This window comes from Fundulus heteroclitus, unplaced genomic scaffold, assembly GCF_011125445.2.
Source record: "Fundulus heteroclitus isolate FHET01 unplaced genomic scaffold, MU-UCD_Fhet_4.1 scaffold_2.2, whole genome shotgun sequence".
Classification (NCBI taxonomy): Eukaryota; Metazoa; Chordata; class Actinopteri; order Cyprinodontiformes; family Fundulidae; genus Fundulus; species Fundulus heteroclitus.
The window spans coordinates 241,633-259,914 of record NW_023396611.1 but is presented as its reverse complement, the minus strand read 5'-3'; the positions used below and the strand labels follow the sequence as shown (position 1 = coordinate 259,914).

The window sequence follows — 18,282 nt, the reverse complement described above, 5'->3', positions numbered from 1 at the left end:
CGTGTGGGTAGCTCCGTGAAATGTGCCGCAGCATCATCCATCCATCAGTGATTCATCGCCTCACATCTGAATGCATGCTGCCAAGGGGGGGGCCTTGTTCAGACGTAAAGCAGCTCAGTGCGGCGTAACTAGGTCTGCCTGATTGCTGAAAATTTGGCTTAATTGGGTGTTCACAGAGCCCCACCTCCAATTTAGATACTGATGCTACATCAGTCAAGCTTTTCTTTTTATACTTAAATGTGCTAACGGGTCACATTTATCCAATCGGCATTTATAATTATTTTGAAGAAAAGTCCTATGGCTCTCTAAAGTCTGCGCGTCACTGTTAAAACGCCACATGTTTGTGTTAAAGAGACAAATTTCTAAAATGTTTATACCCCTTCCATCTGGTACCATTCAACTTAAAAAATAAAACTTAAACTTAAAAATGTGTTTCTAGGAAAATTAAGAAAAAAAACCATTGTTACGTAGAAGTGCATACTCTTTAACTACTTTAACTACCAGATCTCTTCGACTTAGAAGAGAGGAGATCTCTTGAAGCTCTCATCTTCAGCTCTCTAGCACATGGTGGGATGTTTAGGGTTCAACTGAGTGATATTTGGAATAGCAGTCATTTTTACCAGGTTTTAATGTTTGGTTTTTCACATGAATTTCAGCAGGTCTTCAGTGTTGGTGTCATCTCCTTTTTCTAAATAACTTTTTTATAAAATTTGCCAAACTAGAGGATGTATGAGCATGAATTGCATGTTTAACATCATGCCACAGCATTTTAACTGGAGTTTATTCCTAACCCCTATTTCAGACTTTGACTAGGCCACCCTAAAGCCTTCATTTAGCTTTTTTCTTTATCCATTCAGAGATAGACTTGCTTGTTTGCTTCTGGCCATTGTCCAGCTGAATAAGCAAATTGCTTCTGCTTTCACTGTGATTCACTGGAGTCCCAAAGCCTAAATGCCCTACTTCTGGCTCTATAAGAGATTTCTTTAGAAAACAAAAATATTTCTTTAGAAATCATCCAAAATTTGTCCCATGATCCAAAACATTTAGGTGTGAATAAAGAAAACAATACCAGGTCAAATTGGGGGTGAATACTTTTTTCACAGTGTTCTGTGTATAATCTCGTGGACTATTTTTTGCATCTTTCTGACGTATAGCTTTGGTTCATGAAATCCTTTTAATCCTATGTAACCTCTCTGCAAACGCTGGCTTAAGCTAAAGGATGCAAATGAGCAGATTTCATGCCAGTCCTACCAGGACAGCTGATCTTTATCTGTGGTTCACCAGATGCGCAACAATTGATGGCAGGTGCATATTTAAGAAGATTACGTTCTGAAATGCACATTTATGCTACCGAGCTTTTATGGCCAAACAGATTTGTTTCAATTTCAGCTGAATTTCTATAGGATAAATGTCACATTAAATAGCAGAAAAGGTTCTGAAACAATTTCCCACGTTTGTTTTTTTTCCTGCCATCACTTTACAAAAGTAGTTTGTTTTGCTGATTTATCAGAAGGACAGTAATCATGCTCCACATTTTCTGATTTTAACCTCTCGCTTCATTGAGACAACAGGGTTCTTGCAGGGTTGAAAACAGGCTTTAACATCTCTTTTAAGGTTCCATTCATCTTTCTACGTCTTTCTTTTCACTCTCTGTTTTCCTCAGGAACACGACAGACAGTACATGCACATTGGCACGATGGTGGAGTTTGCCTTCGCTCTTGTTGGGAAGCTAGATGTCATCAACAAACACTCTTTTAATGACTTCCGACTGCGAATAGGTACGAAAAGTCTCCCACTACCTTAAAGATGTGCATATTTCATTTTATCTGTCTGTTTAGGTTCACCTGATGTTTATGTCTGTCGGTTCTGGCTTGACTTTTATAGGTATTAACCATGGGCCGGTGATTGCGGGAGTCATCGGGGCTCAGAAGCCCCAGTATGACATCTGGGGAAACAGTGTTAATGTGGCCAGTAGGATGGAAACAACAGGGGTGCTGGGTAAAATACAGGTAAGATGTCTTACTGATGCATTTCCGTCAATATACAGTTGGGACCAGTTATTTATATACAGTATATAAATAAATACTGCCTGACAGTAAATTAATCTAACTTTTACTGCTTTAAATCAGTTTGTATTGGAAAAAACATACAATTTACTAAATGTCAGAACAGTGAAAGAATTATTTAGAGGTTTCTATTTGCCCCTGTCTTCATTTCTGAAGTAATTTCTTTAGTATTTAGTAGAATTGCCTTGTAAAATGTAAGACTTGGGTGAAACGTTTGTGATATCCTTCCACAAGGTCCTTAACTTAGTTGGCTGGAAGTTTGGCCCATTCCTCCAGACAGAAAATCTAACATTTTCACTTATCCTCTTGTAACTTCGGCATCCTTGAGCTCGGATCACAAAACTATGGTGAAAACATAAAAAGGGTGGATTTGCTAAATTGGGTCAGCTGGAAGTCCATGACCTTGTTTAGCAGCTCTGCAGCAAATACTGTGATGTTATTGTTAAAAAAAAACATAATAGAGAACAGAGAAAACCTAACAGCTTGAAAAATATGACCTAAACAGAAATCTAGAGATATCTACGCAGCACCTGGACAGACCTCATTCAACTTTTTTGCACTCCTAAAGACTCCAAGTACACAACAAAATGTATTTAAGGGCTAAAAAGGTGGATTTTGCATGATATGTCTCCTTTAAGGCATTTTGTAACAAATTACGCAGTATGTTTAGGGTAGTCATTGTCCATATGAAGACCAGACCTTCAACTGATTGGCTCTTTAGATGTTGCTTCAGTTGTGAAGTGCACCTGTCCCTCCTGCAGAATAACACCCACACGACATAATGCTGCCAAACCCCATAGTTCCCCATTTGAGAGGCCGTTTTCTATGTGACAATGGTGATTAGGGTCAAACACATTAATTTTAGTTTCATCAGACCAGATAATGACTCTCTCTCACCAGATTCAGCCTGCAGCTTCAATGGATGCTTTATTTTGAGGCCGACTGACACATTTCATACCAAAACACATTCTTGGGGATTCAAATTAACTCAAATATTGTGAATTAACCTATCAAAAACCTTCATGCCCATCATCGTTTGACAACATCAGTGACAATTTCCCAAATTGTTCAAAGGTACAGAAATCTGACGGTATGTAAACTGTTGAATCTGAAAGGAAACCTCTTCCACCATTCTGGCGTTTCCATCCATCCCTCCATTTTCCTACACGTTTATCCCTGTTGGGGTCGCGAGGGGTGCTGGTTCCTATCTCCAGCTGTCCATTCTGGCATTTAGCAAATTGAAATCATTTTAACTAATCCTAACTAAGCTCAAACAGGAACGCCTTTGTATGGCATGATGCCAGAGAGAGAGAAAAGACCGCTTGCACCTCTTTAAACAGTAAACAAAAGTATCTGATTTAAACTGTAATTGTACATCTGTTAACGAGCTGAACCTTGTTGCGACACGCAGGTAACACAGGAGACCAGTGGTATCTTATCCAACCTGGGCTACATGTGTTCGTGTCGCGGCATCATCAACGTGAAAGGCAAAGGCGAGCTGAAGACCTACTTTGTCCACACAGAGATGACCAGATCTTCGTCACAAGGGACTGTGATGCCTTGAGCGTGACTCGCCACGCCACCGAACAGACTTGAAAACGCGACTGCAGCGAAGTGATTTGTCATGCTCTGTAAGTTAAAACAAAAAACATTACTAGAAGCCAGCAGAACACCGGACCGATCTCCGTCGAGAACCACTTTTGTCCTTAGCAGCTGAGAGTAGATGGAGGCCAAGGTGGGCCGCCGCGGTCCTTCAACGCTGCACTACGAGTGGGTTTCACCTCTCCAGCGTGACGAGGACTTCACTCTGAGGAGTCTCTTCACTGTCTAAAGGAGTGCCTGACTAAAGAGAGGTTGGCTAAATTAGTGCAGCTCTCAAGGACCCCAGTCACCTATCTGTAAAATAGTAGTGGTGTGGAGCTAATTACCCAAGCCAGTGTCGCAGTGCTTCACAGCCTTATACTTGAGCAAATTGAGCCGCCTGTCGAGCCATTTATTTTTTTTTGGGGGGGGGGGGTTATTTTTGACTGAGAGCTGATTTGGTTCATTGCAATCCAAATGGATGTTACAGTATTTCTTGTCATTTAGGTCTGTTGGTACCAAGAAATTGCCAGCGTGATGGGTAGTTCGCCACAAAAAAAACAACCTGTGATTGTATTTATAGCTTTATAGGTGCATACGTGTCCCACATGAGCAGGTAGCATCTGTCACGTGGATCAAGAGGGAAGGTTTCTTTTTTTTTTTTTTTTTTTTTTTATATAATCCAGCTCGGGCCAAGCCAGCAGCATGTGTGTAAATGTTCCCTGCCATCATTTTGTTATTCATTAAACATTTGTATATAAATTCTCTGCCTGTGTTGTTTTGATTTTCCAAAAAAACTAAACGTCACCATGGTGGGACCCATCACTCAACAAAGAAAACGTACTGAATGTGTCAACATCAGCAGACTTAGAGTTCAAATCCCCCGTCTTTAAACGTATGCATTAAAAGGTCAAAGCCAACAAAAATCAGCTTGTTCCATTTTTTTTCTAAACTTTTATGGTTTATCTATTTCAATTTGGATAAATGTCATGACCACTGTGCGAGGTTATTGACACTGCTGGTTAGGATGTGTAGAAAGGTCAACTAATTTCATGCATAATTGCAGCAGCAACTGTGAAATTTTGTGTGTGTGTGTGTATGGGGGGGGGGGGGGGGGGGTTCCATCCATAATGTGACTATATGAGTACAGGCCAGCAGTGCCAGAAAAATCTACTTATATAGACTGGCAAAACATTCCGATGATAACAATTTTTATTTTGTGGTCTTTCAAAATTACTAATAAATATTTTACACCATAAATATAAAATAAATTGACGCATTTATTTTAATGAATACTTTCATTTATAATCCACAACTTCCCGTTTCTCTGCGGGTGTAAATTTCACGCGGCATATGTCTGTTTTTTATCTGTACTTGTGATGATTTCAGACTCATGACTGGTTAAGGTAAGTTAGTATGTTTTCCCTGGCCTGAAATAATGCTTTTTAAAGCTGCAAGTAGGACCCATGTGCCACGATCTATGTTTCTATAAAAGGAAGCGGTGTCCTGGGGCAAACATACCAGGGAAAGCTCAACATCCATCTTAATTTGGCTTTGCTGCCATGCAAAGAAAATGCAAGTAAAGAAATGATGTCTGAGATCATTATTCAACGTCTCATTATATACTCTATCAAAAAGGGCAACTTTCTTTGAATAAAACATACCTAACAAAGAACCAATTTAAGCACTTCATCCTACAAATGCGTGTGGAAAATAACACTCTGCTCCCTGAAAGCAGAACGTTAACAGGGAAATGTAGGATCTATTTTTCTGTACGTTGGTATTAATATACATAATTCCATGCAGAGAGAACAAGGAGGACCTTACAGACGAGGAACAGAGCAGATTTCCTTTTAACGTAGAAGCCCTCCCTGAGGTGCGAAACCGATTCTTTCTAAAGGCTTTAGTTCCCAACTACTACCCTGCGTTACTGCGTTGTTCATTTACTCGTCTATTTCTTTTTCTTTTTTCCACATTCGAAAGCAGAAAATATCACCTTGTGTGTTAGCTCCTAATCCTCATTAACAAACACTGCAGTTCTAACACCAAACAGACCGAAATAGCTCCCTGCCGCTATATTCCTGCCATGACACAAATATCAGAAGCTGACAAGAGATGAAGCCCAGCTAAAATTATTTTAAGTGGAGTAGCCGTTTTTGCTTGTGCAGGTTCCCAGTTTTGAGCACATTAGGAAACAAGGAGCCTGCTGAGTCTAAGGACTCGGAGTCATGCCGGAATCAAAAATAAGAAAATGAGGCCTATTTTTTAGTGCCATAATGTGGAGTAATTAGGAGTAATGACAGGAAAGCATTTTGTGATTTATTTTGCCTTTATTCCACCTACCTGGCCTTGAACTTTTACAGATCTTCTCACAGTACGCATCGAGCCTCCATGTATTTCGGGGGGATTGGGGGTGAAACACCGAGCGCAATTAGGAGGTGAAAGAAAAGCGATGTCCTGAATATGTGAAGGTGTGGTTTTTATCTGTATTCAGCCCTCTGAGTCAATGCTTTGCGGGACGCCTCTCAGCAAAGCAGATGAAACAGAGAGGCCCCTCTGAACAGCAATTTTCAAGTCTTGCCACAGATTTCAATTGGATTTTGACATTTGGACATCAGCTGGGCCTTTTCTAACACATCATTATGCTTTGATCTAAAATCATCTCCTTCGTCCTGCTGGAAGGTTTGCATCTCCAACAGGCTTTTGGTTTCAGCTCCATGCAGCTTCCCATCAATTCTGACTTCCTTCCTGGCCCTATTACCAAAAACACTCCCACGGCTGCTACACCATGATGCTGACACCAGCATATTTTAATGCAGGGGTTGTTAGGTCAACGAGGTATGCATGTGCGCTAGTTTTCCTTTTTTTGTTGTTGTTTTTTTTACTCTTTTGCATGCAAGCCATAAAGTACACTTGTGGTCTCACCAGATCACCTTCTTTCACAGGTTTGCTGTGCCTCTTACTTGACTTCCGGCAAACGACTGGTTGGACCTTCCTACCCTTCTTTCCTAAAGGCCACATTTATGGAGAGCATCACTAATATTTGCCCTGAGCTCTGGATCTCTGCAGCTCCTCCAGAGATACCATAGCCCTTTTGAATGCTACTCTGATAACTGCGTCTCGGCTTAAGTGAGCAGCCATGTCATCCTTTCTAAATCTTGATACAATACACTGAAGTTTGCGGTTGTAATGTGACAATCTGTGAAAGAAGTTCAGATTGTCGGGGGGAAAAACTTTGCAGCAGACTGTAAATGCTCAGAAAAATCTGAAGTGCTGGAGTGATTCCAAATCAACAAAGCATTTGGCGCTTAACGTTGTGGTCTCTTTACTCCCCGATTCATTCTTAGAAATCTCTTAAAAACCCAGTGTGTTAGGAAGCGTAGGCATAGGCATGTCAATCGTATACCTAGAAAGGTAAACTGTTGCAGAAATGGTATTTTTGGTATGGCTTTCTCATCACACAAACCAGTTCAGTGAAAAACCGATTTACTTTGCAAAGACAGAAGCAACCAATCCTTTGGTGTCGAGCCGGGACGCGCGGCGCTTTTCAGATCGGAGCCACTGACCCGTATCCTTCCGCCAGACTCCAGATGATGCCGTTTTTCATGTAAAACTCTGATTTTGTGGAAGCCACGCGCGCGTACTGTCGCGCTGTCTGGTCGGGGACCGGAGGCAGATGGCGGCCATATTCCGAAGATGACAGCACTGGCACAGCTCTGGACCTCTCCTGTTAGGGAGCAGAAAGCAACGTTTAGAACTGGACCGTAAGCCGAGCAACGGGGCTTTGAAACACCTTCAAAAATTCAGACGTAAATGGAAGCAGAATATTTTAAAACTATTTAGAGCTAATGCTTTAAAACAAAAGCAACATCTCATCTTTTACTGCAAAGTTTATATCAATGCCGCCAGTGATTAAAAAAAAAGGCTGGTGCACCACCTCGTAACACATGCTCTGTTCATCTTAGAATTGCTGTCTGGTTAAATTATTAATGGCTCTGTCACAAAAATAAGAAAGACAAGCATTTCATAGCCAAGGAAAATTAGACTCTGCGGTCTCGGCTCAGATGTGTGTCCAGAGCCAGTCCCACTCATGCGAGGGGGTCAGGAACCCTGGTACTGTTTTTTTGTTGCCAACAACTTTGGACTATTTAAAGGAACAATAAGTAATAGTGACACCTAGTGGTTAAAATTAGAACAACACATGCACAATGCCTGTCACAGAGACCTGCCATTTATTTACTCAATGGTCCTGTTGCTGTGAAACTCAACAGAAATTTTACTAACAACGGGCCAGGTTTATGATGTTGTATTCTGTTCTATTTGTGGTCCGCATCTCTTACTGGCTTCCATGTTAGCAGGCTGCTCTTTTTTTTTTTTTTGCTGTGCTCAGCTTTGGGAACCCTGGGAAATCTCATATGATTGGCTCAGGAACCAGGAAGTAAGCACAGGCTACACTGAACCAACGTAGTTCCATCACTGTACCTCTAGGTTTGAAAGGAGAAAAATGTGATTAAGACATTGTTGATGTAGAGGACCGATTGTTTATAGGGAATATTACTACCATTCTTGGTGACAAGTGAGAATCATTTATTTATGTATATTTCTTACTTATAGCTCCTTTAACTTATGCAATCTAGGATATTTAAGGTGAACTACCTGCTGAAGAGTGTGCCTAACTTTTCCCTGCAGTTAATACTGCATACAATCTTTTGCCAAAACAACAGCACCTCATCTTCTCCTTCTGCCAGGTTGGTGCAGACAGAGAAGGATTTTTGAAGAATCTGTTCAGTTCAGAAAAGGTCCCGGGTGTTCTCGTTTGTTCTCCTCTTCGGCTCGCCCACAGGACTTCTACAGGATTTAGGTCGGGTAACTGGGATGGCCAAGGAGGAGGGTTGGTTCTCTGTCTGCTGAACCACTTCTGTGTTGATTTAGCCACATGCTTTGTTCAGTATTCTGTTCAAAGACCCAATGAAGCCTTTTCAACCCACACCATCACAGATCCTCCATCATACTTAAAGGTGGACTATATTTGTAAATAGACTAAAGAAAATCCAGTTTAACCAACCTTAAATAGCCGTTAAAAAGACGTCCATAGCAGGAAGGTTTTTGGGGGGCTGTTTGCTGCAGTTCCAGCTTGTTTGAACTACTTCATTATTCCTCTGAATTTAGTTGTGTAAACTTAGGTGAGTAGCTCTTTCTTGGAGCCATTTCCTGACTAACATAGACCTCATCAATTCCAAAACACTTAATTAATTCCAAGGAGAAATTAAACATTGTACTAATTATTTCCCCATAACCAAAAAGGCAGACCTCAGCCAATGTCAGCTCAGCAAAATCCGACCCAAAGAGAAACTAAGTACCACAGCAGAGCTCTCTTCGTTTGACCACATTTTTCACATTGAGATTCTGTGCCGTTTATTTTTTACATGGTGCTTTTTTCCCCAACAAAATACTGTTTTACAAGAATAGCAAATTGCATGCATGTAGAGGTGTGAAGAACACAGAAAGTGTTGTAGCAAAACCATTGTTGCTAGAATGAAAGTCCAGAAGGAAATGCTGGCAGAAATAAAAAAAAAATGTGTGCAAATAATTTCTAATAATATATAATATAGAAGTAATGCATAAAATATGATGCTACAAGACAAGTAATTGTACTTTCTACTGAGGAAGATTATTTAGCTAAGCACCTGTCTCATATGTGAGTCTAAAGAGGAATATATTTATTCACATCGAACCCAAACTCCATATACCAAAGCTTTAGTTATTCTAATAGTGGTATTTATTGCTAATTTAACCATTTCTGATGCTCGTGTCTCGGCTGTGGTCACATTTCATGCACACTGCAGCTGTTTGCAAAAAGAAAGCATGCAACTTTTCACCAGCCAGAGATCCAAAAGTTTCTGGCACAACTTCACCAACTTCCAAGGAGCATGAAGAGCGTCAACGAACTGGTGAGATGAAAACATCAGCAACACTTGAAGTATAAGGAACAGACTTTGTTTGCAGAGCTTGTGGCCTGGTCTGTGAATGAAGTCTGCTCCTTATACACACGTTGTCCACACCTGCTTGTCTGTGCAGGGTCACACGGGGGGCTGGTGCCTATCTCCGGAGGTCATTGGGCGACAGGAAGCGTGCACCCTGGACGGGTCAACAGTTCAATTACGGGACACACAACCAAGCTCACACTCTCACACTTAATTTAAAGAGACCAACAGTTGTGCTTTCAGACTGTGAGAGGAAGCCGGAGTACCTGGGGAGAACCCGTGCATTCAAAGGGAGAACATGCAAGCTCCCTGCTGAAAGACCCCAGGACTTTCTTTGCTGTAAGGGAACATTGCACCCAGCAGTGCCATTATGCAGCCCCCAACTCCACCATGCTTTGGCTAATTGTAATGATCTTAGCTGACTTAGGGTTAGACTTCAGGCTCTGTAAAAATCACGCCTGGGTTTATACTCCCCTGCGCTTCAGCAAAAAAAATTAAAATAAAAAATGGGACTAAAAAATAACCCAGTCCCATTATTCTCTGAACACACAAGAGAATGGTTTATTTTACATTGGTATTGAAATGTAACCCTTGGAAAAGCAACGTCCTAATTCACCAGGAACTGTCAGCAGCCCTGACAGCCAACCACTCGACTCGCTGTAATTACAAGCTCAGCAGTGTGTGTTTGCCTCCGCTTTGTTCATCACTCTTTCAGCTTTCGGCGACCCAGAAACTCGCTGTGAGCTGCTTTCCTTGACACGACTAATTACTCCAAGGAACTGAAAAGGCTGCGAAAGGAAACATTGAACAAGCGTCATAAAATATGTGTCAGCCGCGGCGCACTGAAAATAATGAAGAAAACACCCGTGCGAACAATGGGAACATCTCCCAACGCCGAGGTTTAAAACCATCGGGTTGAAATCAAAGACTCTGTCGGCCCCCCTTGAGTCTTTCCTTTTCTGAGCGTTCTGCTGCAGGCTGGCTGCACGCGGTAGAATCACAGCTCTGTCGTGTCCGGATCTCAGCCAAGCTTCGCACATTCAGAAGGGACGACCTCGCATTTGTCTCTAGAATACAGTGGATGACATACGGTTCAGTCCACGCTTTACTAAAAGGATGCAGGGCAGCCCGAGCCTGTGGCTGCAAAACAAGCTCAGATCGTCACCCCTCCATCGGGCTAGAGTTTATCTGATGGGCTGCAGTTGATACGCTATGATTGGCTGCTATCAAACATGAAGCTATTTGTTATGGGCGGGGGGCTGCAATTTGGTTTGATCTCTCAAAGGACCCTCAAAGGGGATCGTGTGGCTTGTTGAAGTGTTTTTTGTTGTTGTTTTTTTTCAAACTGAAGGGGAACTGTTAACTCTTAGATAAAAGAGGTCTTCTCCTGGGACTAACAACAATTTCTTCATCTTTTTCCTATTGCGCTGTCATGACCTTTAACGTTTAACAAGCTCACTGGGGCCTGCCGAGCCTGAGATGCAGCTCGGTTTTGCTTCGCTCTTCCGTTATCTTAATGAACTTGCTGGAACAGTGACTCCTGGGAAACCTGTCAGCGGATATTTTTCACCATTCTGGAGAGTTTTCTTTTGCTTTGTTCTTTTTACTTGATGTACAACTGTGAGAAAACTGTTGCTTCTCTAATGCCATGGCCGCCCTGCATGCTCCGGGCCGTCAAAGATTACCCGATTAACAAGGTCGGATCAGGAGATCTTTTTGACAGACATTTCTGTCAAACATTTCTAAAATTGTTCCACATTTTATGTGCCATATTTTCTGTTAATTTAAAACAACAATGTTTTTGGATAGAAAATGTAAAAAGTGGTTATTCTAGCATGTTTGCATCCATTCAGTTCAGAGCTTCTTCAACACTGCAAAAACAGAACTAAAAATAAGTAACATTTTCTTAAAATTAGTGTATCTGTCCTTGATTTGAGCAGGTAAATAAGATGATCTGCCAATAGAATAAGATTTGTGCACTTAAAATAGGAACAATTCATCTCCATCATCTAATTTCAAGTGCAGGATGTCTAATTATCTCAATTTAGGGGTCAAAATACTAATTCCATTGGCAAATGATCATTTTTACCTGCTCAGATCAAGGACAAAAACACTATGTTTAAGAACATTTTGCTTATTTTTAGATCCGTTTTTGCAGTGAAGATGTGAACACTACCTCCGCTAACTTTGTGTCTGATTTGAAGTTTCTCAGCCTTTAACTGAATCCTACAAGAATCCAACCCTGGGACACCTTGGTGTAGGGACAAGAGTTCCTCGTGTGTTTCTGTTACCTCCTGGTTTATGTTGAGTCCCCTTCCCCTCCAGTGTTGCCTGTCATCGCGGGGCCGCTTCATATCATAACCCTCGACTTGGTGGAAGATTCGGTCATAAGTGGACATGTTGGCGACCTGCAAATGGAGAGAATAGCAGCGGCATAAATGGGTTTTGCCCCCTTGGCAGCTTTCGTTTTTGAGATCCCAATACAAAGTGTTTTTTTTGTTTTTTTTCTGTAGTGGGATCCGATGTACATTAATACTTGGTAAGAAGCTTTATTAACCAATAAAATCTATGAATCTATTATTTTTATAGTATGTATTATGTAAATGCATTAGCTAAAGAGCATGGCAGTAGCATTTCAAATCCATAAGATTAGTAAGTAAAGATTGATGCAAAATATTCAGCTAAGTTAGTTTCAGTGTATAGTTGTATCATAAACACTGTTTGAGTCTAGACTCCTTCTTAAAAAAAGAGGGCCAAGTACAGTTGGGGGGGGGGGGGGGGGGGGGTTGCTTCCTATCTAAGCGAGTGGATTTACTCGCAATTCTGATCAAGAACATTGCCATAAATGATGAGTGGGGTGAAAAGCTTGCTAAAAAGCGACTCCTTGCAGCTATCCAGGCAGAGTTTTGCTATAAGCAATGTTTTTTTCCACCATGATGGAGCAACCGTGTCACAAGGCAAGCTCCGGGATCAGATTACTAAAGTTTCTGAACCATAGCCAGGAAAATAACCAGATCTTAACCACACTGTGTCAGGTACTGGTTACTGAGCCTGAATTCAGCCACACACAGAGCTTCGTTTCAGAGTTTTATTGAAGGTGATGAGTGGGGGAACAGGAAACCAGCAGACTGTACCCGATGGCAGCAGAGTGATGTTGAAGGTGGCTGGAGCAGAAGGACGTAGTGGAGCTGAAGCCGGCGGACTTGAGGGAACGCAGGCAGGAAGGCAAAGATGAGGGAAGGCTGGTTGGCAGACACAGGGCTGGCTGGAGATGGGGGCACACGATGTGGGACGAAGGCCGCTGGGAGATGTGAGGCATGAGCAGACACGGGAAGGACTTTGTCGAACCAGCAGCGAAAGCAGAAATGAGAGGAGTTTATGTAGGAGGTTGGACAGGTGGAATGAGTCCAGACTTGATTATTGCAGCAGGTGAAACTGATCCAGCATGGAGTGAAGCAGGGGAGAGGAGGCAGTGGAAGGCTCTGGAACTGTCCATGGTGCAGCAGGAAGAACTGCATCCTGACACACTGAGGATATGTTCTCAGTCCTCGAAAAGCAGATAGGTAAGCACTGAATGGAAATGAACGGTCTCCATCTGACAGGATTTGACCCAATATTTGATATCTAGCTGGCAGAGAGTAAACTGCAGAATTTAACAAAGAAGAGGCGCCCGCATTATAATTACTGACTATTTTTCAAAAATGTTTTACTAATCCATTGTCTACACCTGCACGTCCACGCATGGCCACTGTTCCCTGGGAGCGGATAGAGGTCTGCGGAGACTGGCTAGTAGAAGCTTTTCAAACTTTGGAGATTTTTTACTGATTGTTTGGTTAAAAATACACAAAATGCTCATGGATGGATGGATAGATAGATGGATGACTGCATTTGTCAAAGAACTAAATAAAATTTCTTTGTTTTGGTTTAGGGTGCATTAAAAGTCGGTGATTACAACAAAATAAACTTTACTGGAACATAAAACCACTTTCTCAGGGTGATTTTATTACTTGCAGCATCAATCTTGCAGCAATGACAGAAAGTTCTTTGTCTTGTTCTGAAAGGGACAGTGTGTAACTAAACTGGCTTTTTATTATCAAAAATTGATAAATTTAAATAAATTAATTTTATTAGCAAAAAAATACCTATTCTGCCAAAGCCTAATAACAATCACATCAAAAGTGAAAGCGTTCTCATAGCTTAGACTGAATAGTTTATAAATCCCTAGGTGGCGGTGGACCCAATGAAAGACACCTTGTGGCATCGCAGTGTTTTACCTGCATATGAACACTTCTTGTTGGTGGAGGAGTACAAAACAAGTAATGACGACCATAATTTATTCTATTTGCCGATTTCTGTTGTAATGGACGACCATCCATACTGTTTGCCCAGTGAGAGGGAAGAGAAGGTAACCAAGAAAAGAAAAAGAGGTAACAACCGGGAGAAAATGAGAGTCTATACTGGCGTAGCTGTTACCAGGTGGAGGCAATTAGTGACGGATGCGGAGGTTTCAGGCTTTCTGCTGGCCAGGTGAGATAATTCAATATAACAGGGACATTTATTTTGCCCTTATGTTAGAAACAGGGCCGTGCAGTCTAGAAACTACTGTCCTCCCAGCACAGATGGCTAGTTTGTTTGTTAGCTAACACTGGACAAGCTTTGTTGCAACAGGATGCTGACACTCCGCAGCTCCCGTAGTAGTTATTACGCGCTTAAAGCTATAGTTGGTAATCCTGTTCAGAAACACTTTTTGTTATACTGGGCAAAATTGTTCTTCCATCCTGAAAGTAGTTTGTACATTATGTGTACGAAAAAGAACGTTAAAAAAAGTCATTCTCTGTGGGAGCTGCAGGCCTGTAAAAAAATCTAACCAATCTCTGCCGTTCGGTCCGAAGGGCATGGATGTGTCAGAGTTTTGTTCCTGCTCTCACCCATAGACGTTATATACTCGCCCCTCCTCTGTCCCTCAAGTTTTGGTGCTATCGCCTTATCAATTGGTTGCCCCATATGCCGTCATTCTGACACGCTCACGTAACGCCAGTGTGCGTGCTCGTTCCTTGCTAGTTTCCGCTTGCTGGCTGCGCACTTCTAGTGTTTATGTATCTGATTAGCTTAGCGGTTAGCTTCGGTGTTAGCCGTTCATTGTAGCTGCGCTGCTCTCACTGGATACTTTGAACATTAATGAGTCGCTAGAAGTGAACCGTGTTCATGTTTATGAGAAGAAGAGGAACCACTAAGCAGAAAGTAATAAGACCAGGGTGAATTTTTGAGGTTTTATTCATGCAAACTCCCTGAACAGTGGAAGAGTAAGGTAATACGGTCTTGTGCATGCGCAGTTATTCAAAAAGGCACTTGGGGAAACTTCCGGAAACAAATTGCCGATACTAGCTTTAATGGTGATGCACCAGAGCGCGCTTCTCTGTGTAATTCATTTAACGCACCACTAGATGGAAGTAAATCTTACAAACTGGGGTTTTAAATGTACAATTCTTTCTTAATTTCAAATGTTGCACGCCTTGTGTCAAGCCACTCCTGAACCAGAGACAACATCAGAACCGTCTTACCTGGGCTAAGGAGAAACTGGACTGTTGCTCAATGGTCCAAAGTCCTGTTTTCAGATTAATTTGCAAATCAAGGTCCCTGAGTCTGGGGGAAGAGGGGAGAGGCACAGAATCCACGTTGCTTGAAATCCAACGAAGGTTTTCCACAGTCAGTGATGGTCTGAGGTGCCAATTAATCTGCTTGTTTTTGTCTCCTCTGTTTTCTGAAGTTCACAGTCAATGCAGCCATCTACCCGGATATTCTAGACACACTTCATGCTTCCCTCTGCTGACAAGCTGTGTGGACATGCAGGTTTTATTTTCCAGCAGAACTTGGCACCTGTCCACACTGCCAAAGGTACCCAAAGCTGCTTCAATGACCATGGTGTTCCTGTTCTTGACTGGCCAAGCAAAATCCCCTGACCTGATCCCCACAGAGCTTCTCTGGGCTGTTGCCAAGAAGAAGATGAGAGACATCAGACCCAAAAAGCCAGATGAGCTCAAGGCAGCTATCAAAGACAACTGGGCATCCACTACACCCACTCAGTGCCACAGGTGGATCGCCTCTATGCCTCGGCGCACGGATGCAGTAATCCATGCAAGAGGCCCGACCAAGTGCTGAGTGCATAGAAATGGGCAGAACTTTCAGAAGCCTGACATTTGTGCCTAAAAACTTTTCAACGTGCTTATTGTGACGTTCTAATTTTCTGAGACACTGTATTTTGGTGTTTTTTGTTTTATTACCTGTAAGCCAAAAGCATCAAAATGATAAGAAATAAAAGCTGGCAATATTTTACTCTGTGAGTAATGAATCTCTATCAAACAACTGTTTCACTTTCTGAAAGGCCTGGCAAAAAAAATGACGCAATATTAAAAATTTGAGATGTACCCGTACGTGTACTTCCAGTCAGTGGCGACACCAGGGGGTGGCCATGCCCACCCCCCCACCCCCCAACCCCCACCCCCACCCCCCTCCTCCCCCCCCCACCCGTGCCATGTCCTGGCCACCTATTTGGCCAGTGTATATTGTAGGCAGCCGCTCTTCCTGAGCTTCTATTGCACTTTTATTTGTATCTGCCAGTCTCTACTTTCTCCTAGTAACTGTTTTGTTTTCCAATAAATGAATAAATGTACGCCTTATTCTAAATATAATTAAACAATAAAAAGGGATTGTTGTTCAACTCAAAATTTTAACTGTACTGTTATTGGTCTATGCACATTAGATCATTAGGAACATTAAAAATCCCAACAACAAAAAACATTAAAAACCAAAAGATATTAGTAAGTCTTTCTGATAGTTTTCTACAGGCAGCTTTATTAAAAAAGTAAAATAAAATCCTGAAATTATGGCTTTCAGTTTCAGGGCCACCCCAAGAGTTAAAGTGGCTCCATCTGGCCCCCCCTACGAAATATTTCTGGAGGCGCCACTGCTTCCAGTTGATGACGTTTTCCTTTGATGGCCTTCTTGGCACCAGACCTGTTCAAAATCACTGTCTGGTTGTAATTTATGAGCATCCTAAAGCACATTTATATAAATCTTTATTTGTCGCCGTATCACATATTCCAACTACATTCTTTTTCTGCATTTAACCCACTCCTTAGGGAGCAGTGGGCTGCCTCTGTGTGGGAGCATTCCGAGGCCGTGGAACCAGGAACCTTCCAGCCTCTCCAGGGCAACGTAAGCGCCCTGCTCTCTACCTAGGCCACCACTCCCTCAAGTGGTCAGTGTGGGTTAAAACCTTAGGGCTATACCGTAATGTGAACGATGCTGTGTGCAAAAATAACATCTGGAGGCTTTGAAATAGCCCCCGCGATTAAAAAAAAAAAAATTTGATTTAAAGGGACACTTCACCTGTACAGTAAAGAGGATCCTGGGTAATGAAGTTTGGTAATACCGAGCGTTACCTTTGACTTGGTGTCGTTGAAGTAAGACATTTCTCTCGGCTTGTTCCGTCGCGGTGGGATGTAACTGAAGGCTGAAAGTGTTTGCTTTGAATTGAGCCTCAAGCGAAGCGTCTATGTTAAAGGCACCAGGGAGCAGAGAGAGACGAGCGGAATCACCCCGGAGGAGCGAGCGAGCTCTCAGCCTGAGGAGGTTGGCGTGCGTGGTTGCTAGGATACCGAGCGCGTTCTTTCCCTCTCGAGGTCCGGGTCGGGTGGTCGGGGTGTGCTGCATTCAGGGGCCCGTTGTTCCTGTGCTGCATGGAAATTTATTCGGGCTGATTTCACTACTTGTATCTGCCTTCTATAAACTAAGGCTGCACCATGTTGCAAAACTGGACACACCAAAGCTGCAGAGTGGCAACACTAGAAAAAAGTTGTGCTAGACCATTGTTTTTCAAGGTTTTTTAGCTTGCATACAGTACAGACTATTGTATTTAGACATAGATGTGCATATATAGATTTTCAAGTATTATAAATAAGCCAAATAAATAGCTGTGTGATTATGTATAACTATAGGTTAAGATTATAGCTGTCTATACATATCTATATCTTTCTAAATAAATTTAAAAAATTGTATATATATATATATATATATATATATATATATATATATATATATATATATATATATATATATATATATATATATATAAGGATCAATTTGTTAAATCTAAACATTGTGGTCTTCATTATTTCATAAAACCGTGTCACATGTGAACCTTTAGGAACAGACTTTTTGGGGGAGTATTAAAGAGGTAAAATTAATAATAGCTATGAGAAAAAAAGACCTAGGACAATAAAGTAAAAAAAAAAAGGGGTAATGTTATGAGAAAAACGTCATATTATGAGAACTAAGAGGGAACATTTCCAGAATAGTCACAGTTTGCAGAATTATTTCACTCCTGGAGTAATAGGGCCAGGTTAGATTATTTTAATTATTTTTATTCTTTACGAGAATAAATTCAGGAGAGTGAAGTAAAGGGATACAAAAATAAACTTGTAATATTACAAAAATAAAAATATTACAAATACAAAGTATATTCAGAGATTAAAGTCCCTCTGATGCTGTTTAAGTAACTGAGTAACTGCAGATTTGCCACATTCAACATGGCGGACGCTCTGACGCATCGCAGCATAGGCAGAACCCGCCCAACGACGCGTCTACGTATA

General features: G+C 41.7%; 2 protein-coding genes across 4 annotated transcripts in view; one reads left to right on the top strand and one right to left on the bottom strand.

The window, feature by feature from the left end:
* The window catches only part of adcy2b (adenylate cyclase 2b (brain)), a 79,344-nt gene extending 74,935 nt beyond the window's left edge, over window positions 1-4,409 (top strand). For all 3 annotated transcript variants that reach the window (XM_036129673.1, XM_036129674.1, XM_036129672.1), the window contains exons 23-25: window positions 1,664-1,778; window positions 1,885-2,009; window positions 3,478-4,409. In XM_036129673.1, the coding sequence (XP_035985566.1) occupies window positions 1,664-1,778; window positions 1,885-2,009; window positions 3,478-3,630 (393 nt within the window). In that variant the 3' untranslated portion in view covers window positions 3,631-4,409. The remainder of the gene's footprint in view (window positions 1-1,663; window positions 1,779-1,884; window positions 2,010-3,477) is intronic.
* Window positions 4,410-6,909: 2,500 nt separating this feature from the next.
* Window positions 6,910-17,290, bottom strand: cunh5orf49 (chromosome unknown C5orf49 homolog). Its single transcript, XM_036129676.1, has 3 exons — window positions 17,074-17,290; window positions 11,923-12,039; window positions 6,910-7,374 (listed from the first exon to the last, which is right to left on the bottom strand). Exons 1-3 carry the CDS (start codon window positions 17,101-17,103, stop codon window positions 7,195-7,197), a joined length of 327 nt encoding a protein of 108 aa, XP_035985569.1. The 5' UTR covers window positions 17,104-17,290; the 3' UTR covers window positions 6,910-7,194.
* Window positions 17,291-18,282: the final 992 nt, after the last annotated feature.